General features: G+C 38.7%; 1 protein-coding gene across 2 annotated transcripts in view; it reads left to right on the top strand.

Annotated features, from left to right (window-relative positions):
- The window catches only part of LRP5 (LDL receptor related protein 5), a 134,986-nt gene that overhangs the window by 51,556 nt on the left and 57,394 nt on the right, over nucleotides 1-26,036 (top strand). For both annotated transcript variants that reach the window (XM_050335104.1, XM_050335105.1), the window contains exons 6-7: nucleotides 14,868-15,264; nucleotides 15,738-15,909. In XM_050335104.1, the coding sequence (XP_050191061.1) occupies nucleotides 14,868-15,264; nucleotides 15,738-15,909 (569 nt within the window). The remainder of the gene's footprint in view (nucleotides 1-14,867; nucleotides 15,265-15,737; nucleotides 15,910-26,036) is intronic.

The following is a 26,036-nucleotide window of genomic DNA, read 5'->3' as shown; positions in this document are numbered from 1 at the left end:
ACCTCCTGTGCATTTTTTAGTTTAGTCAAATACTTTAATAGTTTTCTGATGTTACTTGATTTCATTTGTCTGTGTACTAGAGCAAGCATAAAATAGATGCCTTTCATTTGTGAATTTGAATCACAATTTAAACACTGAACCTCCAGGGTTTAAGGACCAGCTTTATTAGCTCATCCTGCTGTAATTGAAAGGCTTATAAGGTAGTCCTTACAGCTGCTGAAAGACTTTTCTCTTTCCTCCTTCAGCTTTGGAAAGTTTCCCTTTCACAGTTTTTATAAAAACCTTGCTGAATGCTCAGGACAACCTTTTTAAACGTTCATATTGACCTCGTGTTTCTGGCAGCGGGAATGAAGGTCACCCTGCTTTTGGCATTTTGTTGGATAGCACAAGCAGGAGCAATTGCTTACTGTGCTTTCACCTTTCCATTGTCAGGCCAGACAATCTGCCAAGGGTGTTCTGTCAAAGAGGGCAAAAAAGTGGGACGAGAACAGGAAATCTGGTTTTGCATAAGAATGTGGCCTTTTGGTTCAGTTTTATGGGTTATTTCTTTCCCAAGCTCCACATGTTTTGTTGTCCTGTCTGCCTTATGCCAACATCCATGTGCTTCTCTTTCCCATCTTATTAATTAACTCTTTGGTTGCAAAGAACTGACTTTTTGTTCTCCACGGGAGCCTTTTGTACTAAAGTTGTAGCAGGAGCTGTGGATGCAAGGATGTTGACTACTTCTTCATTTTGTTTCCTGTTGGCTTGGGCAAAAGTGCAAAAGCACAGAGTCACTTGGGCATTTGAGCCTCTTTGACTTTAGGCTTTTATATGAGTTACACAAATACTGCTGAGGGTTTGTCTGCAGGAAGAAAAAGCATTCTGTTCTCAAAGTCTCTGTCCACATGGGGAGTTTACTGGTGCAAATATAACTATATAATGTTACTGTATATATCTGTCTGAAAGAATTCTTGTACGGAAAAGCCCTGAGGCCCGTAGGTGGTTTCAGCTCTCTTCAATACTGAAGAATACATATATTGGTAATGTTCAGAACTCTGTAGCTCTTTACAAAGGATGTTGAGTGGTAAAGGGCTCATGTAATTAACAAAAAACATGAATTCAAGGACAGGCTGTGCCAGTATTTGCCTTGCTGAGAGTTACATCTATACGTATTGAAACTCTGGAACTTTGGATTTTTATAATTTTATGAAACACATAACTGGCGATATGCTGGAACCATAACTGTTGGGTCTATGTTAAAATAATAAGTCCATTATTCTGTAGTTTTGGCTTTTGGTGTTGATTCATTCTTGCATTCTCTATGTTCTAATCAGCTCTACAGTAGATATCCATCATTAATAGTGGATATTAGATAGATAGATAGATAGAAAGATAGATAGATAGAAGATAGATAGATAGATAGGTTGCAACTGACATCAAGTATATGTTCTTCTTTGGGAATGTGTACTTGTTTTATACAGGTAGGTGGTTTATGTTGCTGCCCACTGGATTAACCAACAACAGTCAGGCAAACAGTAGCTCTGTTTCCTTTATCTTCTCTGGAGTTTGGAGAGGAAGGTATTAATTTCTGTAAAGTCTTCCTTTTAATTTTGCATGATGTATTTTACTCTCTGATATGAAGGAAATTGCCTGATGTTACTTTATTGTCTCATTCTGTGCAGGGTGATTTCTCTGTTTCTTGTACAACCTGTGGCAGATGTACTTGTAATAAACGCTCCTGAGTGTTATGTGCATTTGTTATATCTAAATTCCTCTCAAATCAAATTTAAGTCTCTATTAAGAGGAATCTTTTGTAGTTGCTTACACAAAAAAAAAAAACCAAACAAACAGACCACACAAAAACTACCCAAAGCTTTCTGTGAGACTGAAATCTCTTGGAGATTTAATTTTACCCTGATTTATTGTCTTTCCATTTTTGTACTTGAAAGCAGCATGAGAGACCTCTTGGTAAGAAGGCATATGGGTAGTTGAGGTATATGTATATTTGCATTCCATGCAAGCAATAGGTGACAAATGTGATGTCAAGTGCAATTTAAGCAAGTGTTTGGCAGGGAGAAGTGTTTAGTGGTAAACTGCATCAGCAGTGTTTTGTTATAGACTGCTCCTACCTTCTAGTGCTAAATCCAGGCTCTGATCTTTAACACCAGTAAGAGCCTGATGTCCATCTATATGAGATAACCCTTCTCTGTCCATGGCCTCCCAAGTTTACCATAGTTTCAGAGAAATGCTTTTGGTGTTTTGAAGCTTGCACAAAAGAGTGATGCCTGGAAGTAAGGGCAGTGCCAGCTGAGGTGTGTTCTTTTAATACACTGTGCATTGCTCAGTGTAGATCTAAGTCAAGGGGTGTCTGGACAGTGTTCTTGGTCATGTGGTTTAGTTTTAGGTGGTTCTGCAAAGAACAGGGAGTTGGACTAAATAATCCTTATGAGTCCCTTCCAACTTGAGATATTCTATGATTGTGAGTAGACTGAGCAAAACCATCTCCAGGAAGGGCAATAAAAACATAAATGATATTCTGCAATAGCTGAAGACAGATAATTTGGCTGCAAAACCAGCAATATAGTAATGGTAGCTTCTGCTTACATTGATATTATTACTGAACGCAGAAAAAGTAAATGCCCATGTACTGGGGACAGATTTGTGAGCTGATGCTGTACTTGCAATGCATGGTAATGGATTGCATCTATCGGCGTCTCTTCCTAAAGGCTCTGCAAAAAAATCCAGCTGGTTAATATATTAAGGGTAAATATCCAAGATTACATTGACTCCTGCTAGTTACTTGCTTTAAGATTTGACAGAGGGGAAAGTATAGAGCAGAAATAAAGGAAATTTGGATATTTGCATCCCTCTGAAAAGCAGGATATATTAGATACTGCAGTGAATACAGCTATAGAAAATCCTTTGGTACAGTGACTAGTGACATTGGGCCCCTACATGGCTAAATGATACTATTTTGGTTGTTAACACATCTCTTTTCTTCTGTGACTTTTGCTTCTTTCAGGTTTTTTGGTCAGATGCTTTATAGATATATTTTATACATAAACATGTATAATGTTTTTGAATGACCTTTTAAAGTTTAAATTTCTTATTCTTAAGCTAGAGATAATCTCAAGATGATTTGATAAATTGAGTAAAATACACAGGTGTTTCATGATGGTAGTGGAAACTTGACCCTACTGAGATCACAGGAAAGCTCCTGTAAGATTCTCTGAGACCAGGAAATGCATCCAAGATCCTATCTGAATATTTTTTGAAGCCCTTTAATAACCCTAAAGTGTTTGTAGTTGTTATTTTATATTTTAAATTCCTTCCATTATCATGAATGAAAGAGGATTGGCTTTATTGCCTTGGATTAAATTGACTTAGGGTATAAGTGTTTTAAAAAAAAGTTTTTATATATATATATATATACACACACACTCTTAGTGCATGCTATAAATGCTTAAGGGCAGGAACTGTTAGTGTTTGTGTGTCCCAGGATACCTGTGAATGGCCTGCTGATGTAGCTGACAGGTTTGACATTGAAATAGGTACCTGAATTCTCAATTAACTTGGTGGCTTCTTTACACCTGCAAATCTGCCTTTACAGAAAAGAAGTTTATGCTGCATGAGATATGGAAATCAACTCATACTGTACATCAGTGTGAGCAGTCCTTTAAGCCAACATGAGAGCTGTTGCCGTATATTTAGCTTTAAGCATAGTGTGAGTCAAACTAAAAAGGTTACTCATTTTTAGAACCTTCTTTTAGTTAATCAGTGGCAGGAGGTGTTTTAAAGGAGAATTTCTTCCCTCCTCTGCTCCCCCTCCTCCAATGTACCTCAGTGATAGGTACTTTCTAAAGATCTGGTTCCTTTTAGATATCTCAGTCCAGATGTTTAATTAGCCAGCTGCTTTTTGCAGTAATCTTGTCCCCCGTATGTCAGAATGTAAGTGGTCATTTGAGACATGGCACATTGACCTCAACTCACCAGAGGTGCATTTCTGCACTTGAAGACAACTGTTATTTGCCTGAAAATGGGAGAGCTTTGACTGTTGAGTCAATATCATGTGGTGACAGAAGCTGAAGGGTTTCTGCCAGGAAGGTGTGACAGCTGTAGTTTCTCAAAAGAAATGGGGAAGTTCTGTTTTCCGAAATAAAAAACAGAAACACCCCCCCACACACACACACAATTTCATAATTGGAGAAAAATGTGCTAGCTTCAGTGTTTGAAGAGTTAATTTCTCCTGTCTATCCTTGATCCTGTTGTTGAGGCAGTTGATCGCAGTTGGCTAATATTCCCAGTGTCTTATTTCTCCTTTGCATTCTGCACATTGCAAAATGGAAAACAGTGTTTTTGGAACCTCTGGCAAGTACTGCAGGAATTTTACTGGGGGTTTTTATGTAGGTGATAGAAGAATGTTGAAGGAAGAAGTGTTAAGGCACTTCTTCACATCTCCTGTGCTCCTGGCTGAGCAATCATTACCTTATTACAGCAACTAAGCCTCCAAGCAAGACAAGCAGGCAGACAAATATTTTCATTGTGAAGTATTTATCTCATGCGAATTAACTACCAGAGAAGGTCTCTTTTGCTAAACACGTTTTACTGATATATAAAGAGGAACAGTATATTAAGTAGAACAACTGCTAATTGGAGATGAACAGCCTCTTTGCAAAAGGGAAGGGTTAGGGAGACATTTGTTATCAAGGATAATTGCTGTAGAATCAGCTCTTTCAAGTACCTGAGAAAGCTTCTGCTGACCTTGTGTCAATAACCTAAAATAACTGTCTGAAGTCTTCTTGCACTTGGGGGGTGCTGGAAGAGAAGGCTTCCATATCATAAATAAACTCTGATTATATTCTGGCATTGATTTGCAGCTGTATTGGTAAGCAGCACTCATGTCCTAATCTGTTTGTCACAAGATAAATATTAACAAAAAGAAGACTGTATTTTACCTCATTTCCTAGAAGCTTGACATCTGACTGGATACCTGCCTGTTCTCCTTGCTTGTGGTTGAAATGCAACTGAGGAAAACCATGGGCTTTAGGTTGCAAGATGCTTTTACTTCTTAGATATCTTCTGTCCTGTGCCTGATGTCTGACTACCATAGGGAGATGTTACAAGAAGCTGGAGGACTTTTTCTTCACTCCCTCTCTCCCTGTTGCACTCCCAAAGGTGTATTATACTTCTGTTGTTTATACTGAATTGTTGAAACTGTAGGTTTGTAAGTAAAATCTATCCAGCAATGGGTACCTGAAGAGTCCGGGAAATCTAGAGGCTACCTCTTCTGTTTCTACTCCATTTCATAAAAATTTCAAGAATGTTTTTTTTCCCTTTCATTCATGTGTAGATGTTGTTTGTTTTGAGTCTGTTTCCCCCTTGCCTTTTATAGTGCATTATGGTGATGATTTTATTTGATTTATATCAAAAGATTGCATTAGTTTCTATTCATAGCAACTTCTAATGGGGAGTGTGTTGTATAGTGAGAAAATGAAATTGCCTCATATGGAAATAGCCTTATTTCTAATTCCATTGGATAAAAGCCATTAGAAACATGCTGTAAGGAAGAAACCTGGAGGGAGGGAGGAGCATTCTTGAAGGTCTGCCATATCATCTTCTGGTTCTGTTGTCAGTGGTTTTCCAGGGCTAGTGAATGAAACTTTCTTTTCAAGCTTTGTTGGTGCATGTTTCAAATTGATGACTACTTTCCAGGACTCTGAAACACTAGTTAGAGTTTATTTTGAGTGTGATTAGAGTTTGGAGTTTTTTGTGTGTGTATAAAGGAAAAAGGGACACTCTCTGTTTTCAGCACTATTAAGTCTCTGGATTAAATCTGGTTTTATGCTGCAAAAGAACCACACCCTGGGTCTACACTGAAAAGGTTTATGTGTAAACTTTGTTATCTTCCATCCAGTATGTGCTAACTATGTACATAGGTAAAGTTACCAAGACCCAGTGATAACTTTTTAAGCTGCTTTAGCTTGACGATTACTTCAAACATTGGGTGGCCAAGCTCTATTTTACTGCATCAATGTAGCAACAGTGAAATTGAGGTGCTCCCTAGATTTGCAAACCATAATTTGCAAATGTTTGTATGTTTTTGTTTGGTTTGGTTTGTTGTTTTGTTTCTTCTTGATTGTGTCAGCTCAGAATTGATTTTTCTGTGGCTCCATCAGACTTGGAACATAATAAATAATGCTTAAATTTTAAAGCATTTTAGAGTTACCAGCCTCAAAGAGGGCTCATGGGGTATAAAGTATTTCTCCTTGCATAAAGGAGGACAGCAGTGCAGAGAAACTTAATAAGTCAACAGAAGTTGACTTCTTTTGTAGGGACTGTAGAAAGGCTGCTGCATTTGTGTTCAGTTGCTTTGGGTTTTTTTGTAATTGTTATGCATCTTGTTGAGTTGTAATGAATTTTTGATCAGTGTCTGTATGTATGTGAAAGTGTTACTGCCAAACCTCTGTTTAAGAGAAAGCAGGTGGTAAAATGGATGTCACTTCTGAAGTCAGTGATTCCTTACTCTTAGCCAGTGAAGTTGTACATCTCCAGCAGAGAATAGGTGCATGCAAACTTAAAAACCATTCTTTGCGAGGAAAAACCACAATCCAAAGCCTACCCCTTTTTTGGCGGTAGGGATTTCTAACAGACTTTTTCTTGGCCTGTCCTTTTTCCTATGGCTTGCAATGTTATTAAGAATTCTGTGCAAAGGAATGTTCTTTTTTTTTTTTAGTTAATAAAGAGTAGAAGTTGGGACTATGGTATCCATAAGCTAATATTCAGATTTACCACTTAACATTTCCAACTTTCTCTTCTCTGTCTCTAAATCTTGCTACCCACCTACATATATATATATATATATGCAGACCTCAGGCTAGGTGGTGGTGCAGGGTAAGATTTAGTTCAAGTGCTTTGAGGCCTTTGGAGGAAACCTGTGTGTAAGGGCAGATTCTCTGCTTGGTACAGTGATAGCCAGATGATTGTGCTGGTCTCTGATTCTGGGTACTACCAGTGCAATTATACTAATGTTTTTTTGAGTAAGTCTTCCTCACAGCTCTCTGATCCTCTGTCAGTAGTAACTTTGCAAAGCTTTGTGCTCACAAGTGTAGTACCAGGCCTGTATAGACTCAAAGAAGCTCCATCCTAAACTAGAATAGGGAAGCTGTGATTTCTGTGTTGCAACAGCCTTTTCTGGAAAAAACATAACTTTTGTGTGAGTCAGCTGTTTTGTGCTAATGATCTTATCAGCTGTGCCGTTTAACTAATAGTCCGTCTGTGGGATCTCATTTTGGTGGATGTATGAATGTGTCAAAAGTTTGATTTGTAGGTGTTTTTTCTGGTTCAGGCAAAGTAACTCTCAGAAGTCTGCTACTGAGATAATGGAAGAAACAGTAGACAATAGCTTTTTCACTGTAACATGCAGACAGATATGATGTAATTTATGAGTTACGTAAGTGCTCTGGTATTTCCTTTCTTTGTCACAAGTGTTAGTTTTCCTTATGCCTACTTACCTTTCAATTAAATCAAGTCCTGTCTGAATGTGGCCACTCAAAACATTCTTTCAAAGAAACCTTTCCTGTTTCTATTTTGTTGGTTGCATACTCCCACTGCGCGTAGTCCTTGGTTTAAGTTGGTAACCCTGATGTGCATTGCATGTGCAGTGTTGGAGAGTACATCACCAGCCTTTTGCAGCCCACCACTGTCACACAGTAAGAAACAGTGCTGTCTTCCTCTCAGACTGAAAGATAAATAAAGGCCTGAACTGGGATGCATAGTGGTGGTCATGTTGCAACTGGCTCTGTTAAGGTATGCAAGGAGAATATAGAAGAAGAATTTCCATTTATTTCTAGGTATTGCCCAAGTTTGTTTAACTCCTTAAATATTACTGTTTTCTGAGGAAGCTGAAGAGCAGGAATGGGATTTTACACAGTGTTGTTGATTTCAACCTCTCACAGTTTCATTACATATTTTTTCTTGTAGTGTTAAGAGTGACTAATACTGAACCCTTGTGTCATAGTTGTAGAAAGTTTATTAAAAAGCATGCTCTGGTCCCCTCTGCCCCCTTTTACCTTACACTGAAACTTTGCCAGGTAATTCACTGTATTACAACAACCAAAAAAATCCCATGCTTTTCTGAAAATCTTTTTAGTTTATCAAGACTGCTGAGATACTGCTGTTCTCAAACAACTTGTAAAGGAGTTACCTGCAGTCAAAGTGCTTTTAAGATACTCTTTAGAAAAAAGTGCTTACCATTTTGTTCTTTGGAGGAGAGCTAAAAGCTTTCCCATTTTTACAGTTTATCTGATTTTCTCCTCACAAATATAGAGATTTCTGAAGTTGCTTGTGACGAGACTGAGTCTGTACGTGCAGGTACATGCACATGCATGTACAGAAAACTGGGGGATGAGTCCCACAATAGATGGTTGTTCTAGCCTAATTAGCAGACAGACAAATGGGAAAGGAATAGCATGGAATTTTCTGGCAAAGATTAGCAGAGGCAACCACTGCGGTCTACGTGTTTAGGTTGGGGGAATAAATTGGAACATTTGTTACTGTATTATAGATATCTTGTTACTTTTCAAATGTGAAGAGGACTAATGGAAGAATAAAAAAAGCCCTTGTCAAGCTGGTGAGATGGCCTGTTTTGCTTCTGTCAGCTCTGATTGCAGTTAATTTTGCAAATAGAATACAGTCACCATTTCCAGCACTGAAGCATGAGTTTTTAATAATAAGAGCACAAACCAACCAAAGCAAAGCAAAGCTAAGACAATATCCTAGCATAGATATTGAAAACACTGATTACTGGATATGGGAGCAAAGCATCCCATGTAAGTGAAAAAAAGTCTCTAAGCCTGTTTCTGTAGGATTTATTGGTGTCACATAGAACATATAGTCTTCAGGAACTGAGAATAAGTACCTTGAATGATATTATTTTGTTTTCTGTTCTATTTGGTTTTTTTTGTTTGTTTGTTTGCTTCTTTTTTGAAATTCAGATATTGCTCTGATGCCCCATCCCTGGAAGTGTTCAAGGCCAGATTGGACGAGACTCTGAGCAAACTGGTCTAGTGGGTGGCATCCCCTGCTTATGGCGGGGTGTTGGAAGTAGATGATCCTTAAGGTCCTTTTCATCCCAAACCATTCTATGATTCTGTGTTAACCAGAACAGGTCATCAGCTTTTATGGATATCAGACATCCTGAAAATTTCTTTTGAAGATATGTGGAAAGCTTGTGCTGAATTAAAAAAAAAAAGAGTAGAGAAAAATAAATAGTTCAAAGTTTAAACCAGTTGAAAAAAAGTAAAACTATTTTAATTTGTGTATTTTAAAATGCTTTCTAAATTGAAACTTTAGAGGGGCTTAGTTCCTTCTGGTTTTCTGATCTATGATTTGCATAGCAAACTTTGCATAAGCTTTTTGCTGAAGTGTTTGGTTTCTGCAATTGTGATGTTGGAATAGTTTGCATTCCCTGCTCCCCCCCAAAAGGCTTTTGTTCATTGTGTGCTATTATATATGACCATGTTGTAACAGTTAGCAATTTTGCTGGGAATCTCTTAATCATGTGGTTAGAAAAGTGACTGCAGTGAGAGAGGATTTTGAAGATGACGTTAATTAAATATATGCCATAGCACTTTAGCACTAGGTAAGTAGCTAGCTGTAATGTATTAGGCAGGTTCTAGGGTATCTAGGATAACACTAGGCAAGTCACAGCAGAACACTTCTGTAGCCCTGAAAACATTCCTACCAACATTAATAATCAAAATACCTCCATGATACAGATAAAACTAATGAGCCAGACAAGCGTGTTTGTCCAGGTTTTTAAAGAGAACCAATGTAAAGTTCTCATAGTTTTGTGATGTGCTCAGAGCCTGCTGCCAACTCTTTTTCTCTAGCAGAAATTTGTTAATGGAGTCAAATACGGTTATAACCAACACTGTAATTTTAAACTACCTTGCAATAAAAGATGGGGGGTTTGCACCTGTCAAATTACTCACTATAGTGAACTTTTACCAACTTTTGATCAAGTGGGGCATGTGATGTAGTGATGTGTGCTGTGGTAACATTTTCTCTGTTCACGTGCTTTTTAACGTTCAAGGATGCATATCTGTCAAGGGTCTTGTTGTGTAATATTTGACTTAGTGTTAAGCATCTCTAGAGAAGAAATTGCCAGGAAACCAGAACTTTAATGGTAGCTCATTTCCCTTATTATTTCTTTTTCCTGTAAGTCTTAGTTAGAGGCATGTTAGAAGAAATTACTGAGGCATCCAGTTCAACCACCAATAAAACGTCCCAGTTGTCAAATGAAGAGAAGATTTTTTTTGTTGGTGGTGGTATTTTTGCTTGCTTGCTTGGTTGGTTGGTTAGCAGAGAGAAGGTTTTTTCTCCCTGCTCATGTTTAGCCATGTAGGTCCATGGGACAGAACTGAGGCTGGGAATATTTCTACAGTAGTGTGTGCTTGGAGTAGGAGTCAGAGCAGCTGAATGTGTCAGAAACAGGTTGTTCTCTTCTGTTTGCAGGAAGGTTGTAGTCATGATGTAGTTGATTCATGGTCTGGGCTGAGCTGTTCCTGGTCAAAATACTATTTTGTATGCAAATAAATGTGTGGTCTTATGCACAGGTGAACATATGACAGAGCTGGATGAGATAGAGTTGAGTCTAATTATTGCTGCTGTGCAGAAGTGTAGACTGTTTTGGTATTAGTTATGAATTTTAGGGGCTGTTAACAGTGTCTTTCAAACTGTTGTCTCGTCAGCATCTCTAGACATAATCTGGGCCTTAGACTGCCAGTTCCTTCCTCTGTCTCTGACCTTGTTCACAGTGAACCAAGGTGAAGCTGCAATCACTTGTGGAAGAGACAAAACATATGCAGTTGATTCTTATCTGTTTGTTCCCATGCAATGAGGCTTGTAATGTTGATTGTCCCAGAAATACATGTAATATTAGTAATTGCTGTGTTATCAGTTGCTAGGCATGTATTTGATGGGTCTCTGCTTCACACTGCTTGTATTTCAATATTAAGATTATGATTGCAGACACATAAATATAGGAGAAATTCAGAAGTTAAGGTGGATATGAACCTGAGTGCTGTGGGTGTCTGAACAGCTGCTGTGCTGTTTCTTGAATATTAACCAGCTCTGTTTGACCTCTCTTTCCTCTAGCACATGTTCCCATAGGATTCTCCCACAAAGATCCCCAAAGAGGCCAAAGTTAGCTTTCATCAGACCTTATTCATGGCCCTGCTTCTTTATTGCAAGATCTTGTGCTCCACCATCTTGTCATTGCAGCCAAAGCTGCCTCCAATGTTCGCATCTCCAAACAGTCCTTCCTTGTTAGTTAGAACAACGTCCAGCAGCCCACCTCTACCTCTCCACCACCTGCATGAAAACGTTGTCATTAAATCTCTGCAGGAACCTCCTGGGCTGTGTGTGCTTGGCTGTGTTGTTCCTCTAGCAGAGATCAGGGTGGCTGAAGTCCCCCATGAGAACCAGGACCTGTGACTGTGAGGCTCCTTTCAGCTGTCTGTAAAAGACTTCATCCACCTCCTCCTCCTGATCAGGTGTTCTGGAACAAACACCCACAACAGCACCCTTGCCTAGTCTGCCTTTTAATCCTAACCCATGAAGTCTCAACTCACTCATCATTCTGCCCGAGACAGAACTCTGTGCATTCCAGGTGTTCTCTTACATAAAGGGCAACTCTACCACCTCACCTTCCTAGCCTGTCTTTTTAAACATATAATTCAAAACTTTTCTGTGTTTGTAGAGCACTTAAGATGACCAGACACGCCCCCCTTTCCCTGTTGAGTTTTGAGGCCTGAATTTTTACTCAACTTGGATTGAACAGGAGTTTTTATTTTGACTCCTGCAATTGAAATATTTCAGAAACATAGAAGCTAGATATAAAACTTCATTCCATGAGGTATTTGATTCTGCTGTAGTTGCTGTGCTGCTGTAGCTTTCCTCTCTGACCTCTGCAGTTGCAGGTCCATGTCCTGGTTTACAGGTGCTCTCTCTAACAGTGATTTTTTTCCCCTTTGGCTGTTAGGATGTGATTCTAATTCGCATTAGAAAATCAGATGTTTTTTGTGTGTTTAGGTAAATGGGTAGGACCTTTGGAAAATTTTTCCTGTAAAGAGTCTATTTGGTGGTGGATAATAATATTGTTGGAGGTAATATAGAGGTAATAGTAATTAAGATTTAATACACCATGAATTGCTTTTCATTTTTGCCACTGTGAAGCCAACGCGCTCTGGATAAACCAGTGCCTGGTGACACTGTAAGTTCTTTAAAGATGGTAATGTGGAATAAAACAAGCACGTGTAATGCTTAGCACCATGGATATCGATACTTGTTAAGAACTTGTAAGAAAATGTCAACACAAATACCTTAATGAAACAGAAGAGATCTAAACCCCTTTCATCACACAGTCTCCATAAAAATACTGGTTTTAATACTGCAGAGATGAGTTTTGAATACAATTGATTTTAAAGATCCTCCCATTCTGCAAAAAGTTGATTCTCTCCATATTATCTAGGTTTTGACCTGTTTTCTAATCCAGAGATGTCAACATAGCCCCAAGACTACTGTTCCTGGGGTAATCCTTGATGGAGAGAGTAAGAACAGCATCACAGAGTATGGACTGCTTTTGTTCCCAAATGGCTTTTTAAAATAGCTGTGGGGGAACTGTCTCACATTTGATGTACTCTAAAGTAGTTACCATGAAGTTGTTAACAGTGTCACCTTTTTTTCATGCCATTTGTCATTACAGATAGCTAATTTTTCAGAGATGATTTGTTAAAATCTGCATCTAGCAAAGAAGCGTGATAGAAGAGGATAGGTTTTATATTGGACTTGTGTCCACCATGGTGTTTAAGAAAATGATTAATTGATTTTTCACTGTTCAGGAATTAAACCAGCATTTTTAAACATAATTTAAAATATCAAAAGCTGGTTTAAGTTTCCCATTGTTTTTATTTAGTAAAGGTTCTAAAATTCAGGACATTCATAAAGCTTTTGAAAACGAGTACTTTTGCAAGTAGGATTGCTGAGGCATGTTGTTCCCTCAATAGAAAGGTTACTAGTTTTGCTATGTCCAGAAGAGAGAAGAGATTTCAAGCATGAGAAACACTATTCCTGAAAATCTGTTTTTATTTTACAACCTTTGAAGTGAAAAAATCTGTATTGTGGACATGTGGTAGATGTCTCTCTTACTTTGCTGTCATGAATATATGGGCTCCAACTCCTCCCTTTTCTCCACGGTGTTTGTGAGCCTTGAGTTGTTGTTTCTCTCCTTCAAGCCTTCCCCCAAAGTTTGTTGGTGCTAATGATGTAGTTATCAAACCTTGTCAGCTGACGCTGACTGGAAGAATCATTCATGTTGGAGTCCCTCCCTGTGCCAGCACAAGTATTTGTGGAGCTCTGCAGATCTGGTTGTTGACTTGGGCTGATGGATTTATTTCTGTTGAGTTAGTTTTTGTTTGGATCAGCTCTTTACTGTAGTTTGCAACACACATCCATGCTGTGCTTGCATGTGAGAGGGGGTGACACAGGAGTGAGAACAAGCAGCCCCTGCCAAGGAGAAAAGCGGCACTACTTCATTCAGGAGCTGATTCTTGAGGTAGATTGAAGAGTTTGGGTGATGTTACAACACTGCTCTTCTAGATTCTCTCTTGCATTATACACTTGCAGCCTGAGCACTGTTTGTTTTCAGAGCTTCTGAGATATTATTTGGAGACTAAGCCCTGATTTCCAAACCCAAAAGCAAATAGCAGCACAGTCCAGCATCTGTTGTTAATGTGAATTTGGTTTTGCTCTGCAACAGATTCATTGTGCCATAAGCATATCTAGGTGTCAATATTTTAGAAGAATATTCTCATGAGGCTTTGAATTTCTATTAATCTTAGTGGGCTCAAAAGATATGTCCCATGATAGCCATTTTCATTCAGTCTGGGCTGTTGGTGGGAACTGGAATTTACCATCTCCTGCTGGTGTTTGCTGGTCTGGATAAAGTGCAACAAAGTACTTCTATTCAGATTTCCAGTTTTGGAGTGTTGCTAAACAATAAAAACTTCTTGTCATTTTTCAAGCTACACAGCATCAATTTAATATCAGAGTAGGAAAAAACCACGTACTCCTCTTTTTGTACTGAGGCATGCATGGGTGAGTGTGGGGAAACTTTGTTAAGCAACTGGATGTTTACTGAGTGTCCTTTAGTACTAATAAAAGAAGCTGCCACTTCAGTGTCAGACAACACTGAAGATGCCATTTGTCCTTGAAATGTACTCCAAGTTGTTGTTTGGCATCCTTTCCAAAGCAGTGGAATTTTGCAGCAGGGAGGAAGAATAGAGGAGAGAAAAGAACAACAATCCTATTGCCTTAGAATTAGTTTTGCATCAACTTTGGCCAGATGATAAATACTTGTTGTGGTTGTGACTTGCTTTCTTGTTGAGCTGTCTGGAGCAAATCATTAATGTAATTTGTTTACAAAATACTTGAGTCTTCTGTAAGCCCTTTTCATTTATTATGCAGGGTGTGCGTGTGAAAACTGTCTAAGGCACTGATACAACTAGTGGGGAATTTGGCTGAGCAATTCTGTATAACATGATGAAATATTTGGACCTACACCCACCATTTATTTATTTATTTATTTATTTATTTATTTATTTATTTATTTATTTATTAGATTCCAGATAGAGATTGCTATGATCCAGGAGAAAGATGCTGTCATCTAAAATACAGACAAGTCTATATTTTAATGAAAATTTGATGTCTTTATTTAAGGAAATCTCTTTTTATAGTGACAGTAATAGTTCACAGCCTGCTGTGCTCTATTGAAATTTTCACATCAGTAGCAATGGAAGTGATACTGTGAATGCTTTTCTCCCCAGGTGCTGAAGAAGTCTTGCTGCTTGCTAGAAGAACTGACTTGAGAAGGATTTCCCTGGACACGCCGGATTTCACTGACATTATTCTACAGATAGACAATATCAGACATGCAATTGCCATAGACTATGATCCTGTGGAAGGCTACATCTACTGGACTGATGATGATGTCCGGGCAATCCGTCGGGCTTACCTTGATGGTGCTGGAGCACAGACTCTGGTAACCACAGAAATCAACCACCCAGATGGTATTGCTGTGGATTGGGTGGCGAGGAACCTGTACTGGACTGATACTGGAACAGACCGCATTGAAGTGACCCGCTTGAATGGGACATCGAGAAAGATACTTATCTCGGAAAACCTGGACGAACCTCGGGCCATAGTGCTCAATCCTGTCATGGGGTAAGCTTTGTGTTTATTGATAGCTGTGTGGTAGGCCTTTGGATCCAGTTTACAGTCTCCTGAAACTGAAAACTTATAAATTGGGGGATGATGTGTGTGCTGTTTGTCAAATATTGTGGAAATAACTGGTTTTCCACTACTTTATCCCTTTAATACTGTGCAGATAAAAGATAACTTCTAAATATAGTGTTGTTCAGTGAACCTATACATTGGGTGTTTGGTTGAATTTTCTTTTCTCTGCGTCTTCAGTGTTATCATAACTAGGAAAGAATTGGGCCACCACACATTTTCAATAGTTAACTTTATTTAGTGCTCAAAACTTTATATTGTCATTACTGATTACAGTTCAAGTTAGCTTGTTTGCTGCTGTTGGGGAAGGAGAAAGTGAGTTCTCTGAAAAGCAAGACAAATCTTGACACATTCTTCTCTTGTATGTTGAGCTGCTTTAACTGTTTCCCCTCTTTTTCTTACAGCTACATGTATTGGACAGACTGGGGTGAAAGTCCAAAGATAGAATGTGCTTATCTGGATGGCTCAGAAAGGCGAGTTCTGGTGAATACATCCCTTGGTTGGCCTAATGGCTTGGCACTGGATCTTGAAAGAAACAAGCTTTACTGGGGAGATGCGAAAACAGATAAAATTGAGGTGAGTAATAGAGCCATACTTGGTTGCATTTGTAGAAAACAAGTGCTATTCTCATGTCTCAAGCTTTATGTCTTGGATACGTTTATCTTTTTTGGAGGAGTCTTTTGTTTCATTAATATTAACATGATGTTTAGCATAACAAGACATATTTGAGAAGAAAGGAAGTACATTAATGTGGTTCAGAAAACCTCTGCAAGAAATATTATGTTTGTTATGTCTACATTGCTCCAAGTGGAATTTAATTGCTTGAAATCTCAGGTTTTACCTGAGGCTTTTGCAACAAATTGGGACACTGGGGTAAAATCTGTTTAAAAGGTGTTTTGACTTGTCTCTGGTGCTTGGAACTACTATCTAAAATAGCTGCATGCAAAAGACTTGATGTGAAGTTCATGTACAGGAGCAGGTGGACGTGGGGGCCCTAGGGAACCATAATTCAGGATGTTAATGATTATGTGCTGTCCAGATTTGTGGACAAGAAATAATTTTTAATGTACTGCCTGCTTTGTAAACAATGTAGGCATTATGTGCCTGAATTTGAAGAGGGAATTTTTTACTGTGGTCACGGCCTGTGAAATTAATCAATTGAGTTTTAATGTTGTTTGGAGCAGTAGCATATGCAACATTTTTAGATAAATAATTTAGAGAAATACGTTCTGAGGAATTACTGTGCTTTCTAAAGGTTTTACCCTCAGTAAGAGGAGAAGCAAGACTGTCTGTTAGCTCCAGAAATTTAACTTCAGTGTTTGGCAGTAGCTAATACTGGGCTTGATGATGGTCAGAGAGGTCCTGTCTCCCCTTACCTTTCAGTCTGCCGGACAGGGAACATTGCAGATGCCACCTTTTCTATCTGGGACCAAAGCTGTGCTATCTGTTTCTTGAGGTTAGGTTAGGCAATCTGTTCAATCTCTCACTTCATTGTAAGGCAGGAAAACCAGTGGTACAGTTTGGTTTAAAATAAAAGTTTAGGAAAATCAGAGAAACGAAAGCAAGGACTTTTTATTCACTTGGTTTTTCTTTTGCTTATTATACTTCCTTTTTTTGGTTACCTTTTATTTGCAAATACAGAAGAGAGCGGTTCACTTGGTCTTGCAAATAGGAAATACACTTAAGATGAAGTGAATTGTGACACTGTAGATAATGTTGATTCCTACATATTGTGCAACCTCATTTTAATTGCTAGCACAAAGAGTGAAATCTCAATGCTCCTAGCAATGGATTCCACATTTTCCTAGATTAAAACAGGTGTAATATTCTCAATTTAAAATTTCCCCCCTCTTTTTTTCCTTTTTTGCACTTTTTCTCCATATGTTTGGAGTTTACTTTTGTTAATTATCACTAACTCCTTCTGAGCCTGTATTAACAAATAACTCAGTAGGCCCATTTAGGGTCAAAAATAATGGGGGAAAAAAAAAAGGTGTGTTTGCTCACTGTTATGAAGTGTGCTGTGAAAGGGTCTGTTGTGATCTGTTCTGGAGTGGCACAAGTTAAAATGGCACTGACATGTTATCAGTAGAAATGGATGTGTATTTCAGAACTTTCATTAGAAAACAAATTTTCATTTTCCATTTTGGAATATGTGGCAGTCACATCTGTATATTCTGCTCACTTGGGAAGGAGCTGTATGACAAACAGTCACTGACACAGCTCGGATACTGGTCAGTTTGAGGTTGGTTTCTGATAGAGCTTCCTTTCATTAATACTCCTCTACAAGATGAAAAAAGTGTGCTAAGAAAATATTTTAGAATAGAAGCAATCCCCAATGGATTGTATTTCACATTTATTACTCATTTTGCTCTGTTTATAACCTAACAGTCATTTTCTTCAGGATTGTGTTCGACAGGTTCTGTCAATACTCTAGATTTTCACAGTAAACCATAGTTTGTGCTGCTCTGGTGGCCGCACTACACTCGAAACCTCACTGTATGGTGTGTGAGGTGGGGCATTTCCACTTTGACTTGCTGCTAAAGTTATTCAACATAAACTCATTTTCTCATGCTTGTGTTCTGTTGCCAAGAACATGCCATTTAACTGGCTTGCCAATGCAGTTGATGTGTCATAATTTGTTCTGTATTTGTATTGTGTGTATGTGGCATCCACAGCTTGTCAGAAACACAAATCAGCTGACTGCAAATCGAGGGTACACATATTTTATACTGTAGTTGACCAGGCTGAGTATTGAGATTTTTCTTTTTCTAGGTAAGCACCTAAAACTGCCTTGAAGCATGTTACTGGATAAATTTAGTTTATGGTAGCACCTAAAACCAGCATAACTGGGATAGTAGATAGTAAGCTGTAACTCTATTTTGTAACTCATTAGGTAGCAATAATAAAAAAAAAAGTTGATGATGTTTTGGGTGGTTTACTTTCCTGCTACACTGCAAGAAGGGAGTTCTTGCTTCATCTAAAATGACATTCAGATTTATGCTGAGTGCTCCTGAATAAGGAAGTTTTCAGCCAACTGTTCGGCCCTTACAGAGTTCAGAAAGTTTCTCTCTGCAGCTACATTCTCCTGCAGAAGGCAAAGAAGGTGCTGCCTTGTCTGTGTTGAAGATGGGACCCTAAAGAGCTGTTAGATGGTAATGGAGAGGGACAGTGCAGAGCACAGTTGGTTTTAAAGCCCATCAGGAAAGAAGTAATATTAAGACTGATGCTCAACAATGTAAAAAGTGCGCTCTTGAAGCTTTTCTGTGTACTTTCTGACAAACTGCTTGTAGGTGAGAATTCCTTTCATCACATGGGATGCCTTCAAATCCTTTCCATATAGAACAAAACAAGAGTGAATATAGCTTGTGTATCTGCTTGGCATTCTGCTCTGGTTTCTGGTATTTTAGATCTGCAGAGAGTCATCTTACTCTCACTAGGAAGGCCTGTTCATATATAAACTTCTTAAACAGTGACTGAACTTAAACAGCTTGGAAATTTGATAAGCTGAAGACATCTGTCCTATTCTTCCTGGACCTTGGGTTTGAAATATACTGTAAATATCTCTGGTTTGGTGGGTTGGTTTGTGTCAGGGGTGGTTTTGTTTGGTTCTGGTAACACATTTTGACACTACTTTTGGGTGCACTCTTCCACAGCTAGAAAATACGCTGCAGAGCTGTTGAGGGTACACCAAGCATCATCGCATACCAGGAGGTTGTGTTTTACTTGTGCGTGTAGAGCTTCACAGAGTGAAAACAGCAGTTACCCTTTCCTGTCAAAACCCCTTTTCTAACCTTCCCATCTGCAGCATTCAACTGCAACACAAAGGGCCCAGTCACTTTGCAAGCAGTTTGCATCCTGAAGAAACCACTTGGCAAGGCTTGTCAAAATTTTGCGTGACAGGAGCCTACGGGGCTTTCACTGCAAATTTGGCACCCTGTGGTAACATTATTCCCAGGTTTAAAATTTTTCTTTTTTTTTTTTTAATTAGCTTGACAAAGTGTATGGCAATGAAAAATAGATAGCAAGTTTTGAGTTGTGTCTGTCAAAATCAGAGCTTCAGCTACAAGTCAGGGACATGGATTAATCCAACTGAACTTTGGATTTTCCTGACAGAGTTACTTTCCAGGAACAAACAGCAGATTAATAAGGATTACAGAGTTCCAGCAGAGAGAGAAGCAAAGACCCACGTGTATAGTTTCCTAATTCTCCTTAAAAAAAATTCTGTGGTAAGCCAGGTTTTCCCATGTATTATTTCTTCAGTATATTTGCTTAAAGTGCCTAAGGTATAATTGCATAATGAGCAATTATGAAATTTTCAGATGCCTGTTATTTTGTATGCATCCTACTTAAGCTTGTGCAATATTTTTGGAATAAATATTCGGCAGACTATCCCTCCTGGCAGCTTCCCCTCATCCCCCTCCTCCCCTTCCCCTCTGTTGACAAATGTCCTTCACTTGTTTTTTGTGGAAGTTTCATAATCACATACAGTAATTCTTTGCAAATTTATGGGGTGTTTTAAGTTAAAAGTGTAAGTCAGCACCTGATGACAATCCTGGAGTTCACAGAAATTTTTTTCCAAGGTGCAGTTATGTGGACTGTCCTTGAAATTGAAGGAAACAAACTTTACAATTAGTTTGTTGTTGATTACATTATACATAAATAGCGTAAAAGGGCATTTGGAACATTTTGCAACTTCAATAGGAGTAGGATTTTTAGAAGTCAGTTGTACTGGGGAAAAAAATAACAATTAAACTAATTTAAGGCTGCTAATTCAACAAGTCCAGGTATACTTCATATATTACACTTTATTTTCCAGACCTAAAAAATGCAATATTTAGGTCATACATGAGACATTTTCTCATAACCAACACATTTTTGTGTGTGTGTTTCTTTGCACTGGTATTTTTCACCAAAGAATTTTAAAAACTGTGTAGGGTAATGAACTACTTGGAAGATATTCTGGACTGATTTATTGAAACAGGCAAATCTCACAGGGAGAAAAACTGATTTAAACTTATTGCTACATGCTAATTAGATATAAAAATCTCAAAGCATTATTCATCTATAAATATAACTGTATTTCAGAAGACCTAATTTATACTTATATTAATGTAAATAATCCCCACACTGCATATTAGTATAGTAGTATATATGAGAACAGAAAAGTTAAATGGATATAAAAATAAGAAATACAGGATCCCCTTGATCAAAAGAATGGATCTCAGATCTTACATCGCTGTAAATAGGCAGGTGCATTAATCAGTCACTTCAGCTGATGATAGTTAGGGAGTCTTAAATTCAGTGATTTTTTTCTTTTTTTTTTGAAACTTCTCAGTGAAATGTTATTAATTGAAGCTTATACTATGGTCCTTGGATGGATGATACATATACTTTTTACTCTATCCGATACTTTTTACTTCTGATAAATTTATAAACTATATCCTTTCTAGATGCAAGTGCTACATATCTAAAGTGATGTGTATCACATTATGCTGACATACAATATGTTAAATTTGAATAGCACGTGACAGAACTGGACTAGCAAACCACTTGTTCGTCCCTGCTGTTCATAAAGCTCCACTCAGCACTGTATTCCTGCAACCTCAATTTGTTTGTACCTCTTCTGTTTTTTCTGTTTGCAATGTACGACTCTCCTGACTGGGATTAAGTTTTTTTGTTGGGGAGTGACAGGAGTGCGTTTGTGGCCATTGAGAATGTTTTTTTGTTGGAAGTTGTATATGTGGTTTGTGAACATTATATACCACTATGTTTTTATTAACTTTAAATAGCTGTTAGGCCTCTGTGTTGCTGTGTGTTTTGCTTGAAGAACCAGCAAGCGTGAATGCTGTTGAATGTGGATGGAGTTTTTTTGTTTTGCTTGGAGGGAACTGCTCAGCAAACATTATCACGAGACCTTTATTTCTAGCAGTGTCCAAAGACCTATGTTTAACCAACGATTTTTTAAGGTTTTGAAGGAAAATAATCTATACTAGTGAGCTTGGGACCAGATTTTTACCAGGAGCCACATAGTCATTGTGGAATGGATAGGAGGAGTCATTTGGAGGAAAGACTATCTTAAAATGTTGTCACAGAGCTCTGGCAGTTTTCAGAGTTTAGTAAGACTGTTGACAAATTAGTTATGTTTGCTTTTCCCAGATGGACTTTGCTGTGTTGGAACATAAACTTTTCTGGAAGGGAAGAAAGTTGTATCTTTGACCAAAACACATCCTAATTCTACAAAACTGTATAAAGCCTCACAGGGATATGCACCTGTAGGAAGATGAAGGAAACCTTTCACAACTAGGGGAAGGGGGTCTTTTATTCTCTCTTATTCTGTTACCACCACTCTCTTGCCTGCCTGTTGGCTGTTTTCTGCTTGCACTGTTAGACTTACCAGCAGACTTGGGGTCAAGAATAAGCACCTCAGTTCAGACTGGCAGGGATGTTAGTGGAGTCTCAGCTTCCTCTGCTGAAAGAATTTGGAGTTTTCTGCTCATGCATATTTGGAATTATCTTTCTTGACTAACAACTATTGCTATCATAGAAAGTTAGTCAAGAAAGATAATGTTGTATAATGTTGCAGTTAGTCCAGCCTTGTACACACTGACCTGTAGTGGGAAACAGACTGCTGAGATGACATACAGTGATCTGTAATGTTCAGCAGGTCAGACTGGTGAGTGATTTCAGATCTTAAAGGTTTCTAATTGATTTAAACTCTTCTGGGTGTGTTACATGTTTCTAAACCCTGAACTCTGGTTCAGAATTTCCTGGTGTGATACTACCCCTTTCTGGAACACAGAAATATAGCCATCCTCTACCTGCCAGCAATGTCCATATCCTGTTTTGAAGCATAGAGCCTTCTAGCTCTACTCTTCTAATTACAAGATCAAGTTCTCTGTATTTTTCTTAACTGCTTAATTAGGAATTTCAATATGTTATTTTATACCTGCACCACGTGAGCTTTGTTTACTTTTAAGAGGACTGTTACCAAGTGTGGGAGCTGTTGAAGAAAGTCAGATCCAGGTTCACAAAATGAGATGCTTTAGATCAGAACAGACCTGTCACACCTCTCTGCTCTAACCTGTGTAGTAAGGAAGTGTTCACAGAGCAGAGAGGCTCATTGACTGAATGGAAGAAGATAAACTTAGGATGGTGAATTTCCTCTTGTTCCTTTTCAGTGTTGGCTACCAGGCGAATTTGTATTTGAGCCCTGAGCAACTGAAAGGTATGACAGTACTGAAGAAGAAAGTATTTGTTAAAAGGAACACATCTGAACCATGGCCAGTTTGATCCTGTGTTTGGTAGTGCTCTTGGAGATACATATAATTTCTGTTCTTCAACAATCTTGAGAGAATTTTTTTTCTGCTGTTCTGGATGGAATAGAATGGCACGGGGAGTGCCTCTGCAGGTGGATGATGACCTAGGCTTAGTCTTATCTTTGTCACCTTTTGGCTGAAATGAAGCAGCCCAGTAGACAGGGGTGTGGAGGCTTCAGCCCACAAATCATGTACCAAATCGTCTCCTCAGCAGCATCTGGTGTCAAGAGCACATTCTTAACTCTTTAAGCTGAGATCTCCCAGATAACTAACTACAAATTAATTTCAATATACCAGTTCTTTTCTTCATGGCCCAGGCCATGCATATGGAAAAGGCAGCTACATGTTTGAAGTGAAGACTGCTGTCTGGGCTACTGTTGAGCATAAATGGATTTTCCACAGTAAAGGCAAATCTTTTCTGTTGTAAAGAGAATTTTTTTTAAGGGTTGTGCTGAGATACAGGATTAGCCTCCCCTCTTATCCCTTTTTCCAGTTTTCAGGAACTGGAAAACATCAAGAAGTTCTGTTTCTCTGTTCCAAGTGCAAGGTTCATATTAGTTGACCTTGCCTTCAGCATTGTAAATAATCAGAAATGCTCATCTGTAAAGAAGTAGAGCAAATCGAGCCTTGCAGCAAAATCCCCTTGTGTAGAAGCAGTTGCAGCATGGACCTCTTGTCCCAAGCAGATGATACAGGAGATCATGTGGCCTTTGTTAATCATGGCAGTTAATGCACTAGTAGAAAATTCTCAAATAATGTTTTGATTGAATGACCATCCTATGCAGGGACCTCCATAGAATGGTCTTGATCAGGGATTCTCCTAAACTTTTATATGCCCAGCTTGGCGCTGTATCCGTTAGCTTCAAAGTGAAAAATCCACAAATATTGAGAGCTGCTAGTTCAAATACTGCTTTGAGTCTTTCCACAGTCAAATTTGTACTAGTATGAAGTTACTTTCATCTACCACCATTTGTGATTTATTAGGGTTGCTGTATTGTCATAAAGACCTGTAAATCTTGTGGATTTATCCTCGGACTATATTGTTTTGTACTAGTTTTTTAAAGGGAGAACATTAAAAACGAGTAACTGACAGGCAGCTTCTAAATTTGGTCTTTGTGGAGTGCTCAGGAATTACTTCTGTATGTGCAGCTTTTGCCATATTTATCAAGAGGAAATCCGGAGGATGTATTAAACTACAAAGTTGAAGAATTATTTGAGTTTTACATGTTTAGGACTCTCCTTTCTCCATGAAGAATTATTTTAGGCTATCTGATACCAAATCACCCTTTTCTGCTGGCCCTCCTTTCTCCCTGAAGAAGTATTTTAGGCTATCTGATAACAAATCACCCTTTTCCGTTTGCTAGGGAGAGAATTCTGCTTTACTTCCATTGCTGGGATCAGCTTCCTGTACTTAAAAGAGGAATTTTGTATGTAGTAGTACAAAGGCTTGTGTACCTATGAAGTGTGGAAATGAGCCCCCCTTTATGAGAAACCTGATGTATTTTCTGGTGCAGCTTAAGTACATGTTTTCCATTTGCTGAGAAAAAGGTGGCTTCTATGGAAACTGGAGTAACTTTGAGTTCCCTCGGCAGACTAGCAGGTAGGATAGTTGAGAGAGGTTTTAACTTGGTAACTTTCTCAAAATTACTTGCTATATTGTTTGCCAGTAGCTATGAGTAATTGCCTTTAAATACTGTTACCTCTTATGCTTTTGTTTTCCTACTTTCTTCTGTTCTCTTCCAAGAATAATGCTGAGTTTTGCCATACAGCTTACCTGTAAGCTAGAGGGAAGGTGATTTTTACTGTCCAGGAGTTGTGATCCCATGAATATTGTGTTATAGCAGTGTTGAAAGAGACTTGTTTCTCTGATATTTTGGGCACATAGTTCTGTCAATGTGCACAGTTTGCCCTATCGAGTAGGTTGGTTTGTCACCATACTGGGGAACTAACTTTTCACTGGGAAAAAGTCCTCCCCTGCTCTTCTTTGAACCCATTAGGGACTACATCACACCCTTTCTTGGTGTTTAGTGACCTTAGGTGTGTCCTTTCCAGATCAAGAATGCAGAGTTTTGTGCCACAAACACAAATTCCGACCTCCTTCTGTTTCAGCTTTGTTGGGTCATTTTTTTAAGGGATCTTCCTTAGTGAATATTTCACAGCACCACAGAACATCATATTGGAAGTTCCAGCTGGGTCTTGAGCTGGGAGAGCAGGTCAACTGCCTATGGGCACAAATTTCTGCAGCTTTTGGTTGTGAGACGTGAACCTGGATGCTGTAAGAAACAGGAGACTTGGCATGACGGGCTGGCCTGTTGAGGTTCCCATGTTTCTGAAGAACGCACACTAAAAATAAAGGTGTAGAACTTGCTTTTCATGCCATGTCTTATTAGTGAAATTTTGAAAGCTGTCAGTACTACTTTCGGACTTGTATCATCCAGACCTAACAAGAAAGAAATCTAACAGACATACATGACAGCCACCGTCAGCCTACCCTAGTTCTCCCAAGATTGCCTTTAGTGGTGGGAAATTTTTCTGATAAATGTCGGTAGTATAGATGAGACCAAAGGTTTTTGTGTCTATTTATCCTTTCTAAAAATTCTTCAGTCCACTGATGGGATAGCAGTCACTCAAAGGAAGACTTCCTTTGCTTGGCTTGATTGACCAGAGTCATTCTGTGGGAAAGGATGCTAACTTATTCTAAACTGAAGGTGACCCTTGCCTTTTTGTGAGCAATAAAGACATAATAGAGGCCCAGTTAGGGTTCAGCAGAACCCCCACAGCCATCTGCACACTTTATTGGCAGAAGTGGCTTTCACTTGAACTTGCATTTGACAAGTGTTTTCTGTCTCTTTCTCATTCAGAAGGGTCCTTCAAAGCCAAGTAATTGAAATGCTTTCACCCCTCACTCCTTTTTCTCCTTCCCTCAGACTTGCTTAAATTGCAGGGCAACCAGCATTCAGTGTTAAATGAGTAAAAATGCGTGCACTTCCAAAGCTCGCACTTTCTTTCCTTCCCATAGGGATGTTTCTAAAAAAACTTCCACCCTCTTTTCCACACTCTCCAGCACCAGCTTCATAAAGGAAAAGTTAGGGGAAAAAAAGTGTTTCTGTTGCATGATGCATTTCTCTCCCTCCCTCTTTTTTTACTTTTTTTTTTTTTTTTCTTCATCAGGCTGGACTTTTTGAAATGAAACACAAATCAGGTCTCTGGAATAAAAGGTTGTGAGTATGCCTTGTGGCATTTGGAATGAGGCTATTCACTGCCTGAATGACTATAAATAGAAAGCAAGGAGCTGCGTATTTCTCAGTTCAGACTCCCTGCAAAGAAGCGCCCTTCCCAGTTAAAGGGTGACTTTTTGAAAGAAACCTTGTTCCTTGAGCTGAATTG

The sequence above is a fragment of the Myiozetetes cayanensis genome, unplaced genomic scaffold (assembly GCF_022539395.1).
Source record: "Myiozetetes cayanensis isolate MyiCay16 unplaced genomic scaffold, myiCay2020 scf6-25, whole genome shotgun sequence".
NCBI classification, from domain to species: domain Eukaryota; kingdom Metazoa; phylum Chordata; class Aves; order Passeriformes; family Tyrannidae; genus Myiozetetes; species Myiozetetes cayanensis.
Note: the sequence above shows the minus strand (reverse complement) of the source record. Positions and strands in the feature narration are given on the sequence as shown.